Source organism: Austrofundulus limnaeus, unplaced genomic scaffold, assembly GCF_001266775.1.
Source record: "Austrofundulus limnaeus strain Quisiro unplaced genomic scaffold, Austrofundulus_limnaeus-1.0 Scaffold556, whole genome shotgun sequence".
Lineage (NCBI taxonomy): Eukaryota > Metazoa > Chordata > Actinopteri > Cyprinodontiformes > Rivulidae > Austrofundulus > Austrofundulus limnaeus.
Window position 1 is genome coordinate 154,650 of NW_013952958.1, and position 1,564 is coordinate 156,213.

At 33.7% G+C, this 1,564-nt stretch overlaps 1 protein-coding gene across 1 annotated transcript in view; it reads left to right on the forward strand.

Annotated features, from left to right (window-relative positions):
* LOC106530764 (signal peptide, CUB and EGF-like domain-containing protein 1) overlaps positions 1–1,564 on the forward strand; it is a gene marked incomplete at its 5' end in the record, with an annotated part of 57,311 nt that overhangs the window by 40,288 nt on the left and 15,459 nt on the right. The window contains 1 exon segment of the mRNA XM_014026460.1: positions 550–717. Within this exon segment, the coding sequence (XP_013881914.1) occupies positions 550–717 (168 nt within the window).

Sequence of the window (1,564 nt, forward strand, 5' to 3'; positions counted from 1 at the left end):
GGCTAATTAAATAACTGTTCAGTTCAGATTATTTTAATTTTAAACTGTTATATTATGTTCTGCTCAGATCACATTGAGCTAAATAAGATCAAATCTGCTGACTTGTGTTGTGAAATGAGACGTTTTCCTGTTTATCTTCTGTTAATAAATCCATAACTCAAACAGCTTTTCTGGCATTATTTAAAACATTAGATTATATAAACTGTAAAATATTAATAATAATTGGATTAATAATATTATTAATAGTTTTAATGATTTCTACATGGTCAGTCCTTTTTTTCTGCTCTGTTGTCAACATGTACAGTAATGGGAAATCCAGACTCTTGCCCGTTTAGCGTTAGCCGTTAGCTTCACCAGCCGATCACACGCGGTCACMTGGTTTTTGCACACTCCAGCTCTGTAGAACCTCCTTAGTATAACCAGCCTTCTTACATTTAGGTTTTAATCCATCATTAGAGAGCACCAGAAAAAACAGAAACATCAAGAAGTGCATGCTCTCTCTTTCTGTTTTAACTTCTTTTTTTTTTTTTTTGTCTGTCTGTCTCCCAGGTCAATGTCCAGCAGGCCAGTTTTCTACTGATGGGTTTCGGCCATGTAAACCCTGTCCTCTTGGCTCATATCAGACRGAACCAGGTCGGGTTCTGTGCTTCTCATGCGGGGGAAGCCTCATGACTAAGTATGAGGGTTCGATCTCCTTCCGGGACTGTGAGGCCAAAGGTCAGGCTTTGTGTTTATCAGCCTAAATACATCTGTGTGTTCTGTCTGCTCAGCTCTACAAACCAGACCATAAAAAATTAAAATATATTTATGTCAGCAGCCTGTTTATGTGGAGAGTTTTTCTGCTCAAGTGATGGTGAGATTAGTTAAATTATATTTAGCTGAACTATGCAGGCTTGAGAACAACATCTAAAGTCATGTTGATCTTCCTGAACTCCACAGAAGAAAACTCCCCAACTTTATTATTGCTGTTTGTTCTAGGACACCAGACAGTTTACCAGAATTCATTAAAATTCTTCCAATATATTTATCTCCTAAATATTTATCCAACAAATCAATGCTTCAGTAAAAGCTTAGCGTTTTTATACAGTGTTAAATCGTAATATGAAATGTTAAATCATATTTGGATTTACCATAGAATTAAATTTTAATAATAAATTTAGTATATCTAAATATTTAAAATCAATCTTAGATTTGATGCTTTAATGGAGTATATTTTAACACCTTTAAGGCAAATATGGCATTTTATAGCTGTTAATTTTTAAATACGTCACATTTCTTTTGGTGCACATCATGTACTCTAAAGCACTGGTTCCCAAACTTTTAATCTTCTGATCCACAAAATATCCATGGCAAAAACTTGTGACCTCAAATATTACTGGTCTGAGTACACGAACTTTGTTAATAACCCTAAAAACACAGGATTTTTGAAGATCTAAATAGCTTGTACACAAATATAAATACTTATTTATACTTTTGTGTGTTTTTGTAATAGTTACAGGGAAAATATTACATCAGCAATTATTTTATTACCCTTTAAATTGATTTCTGGAGATTATCCAAGGTG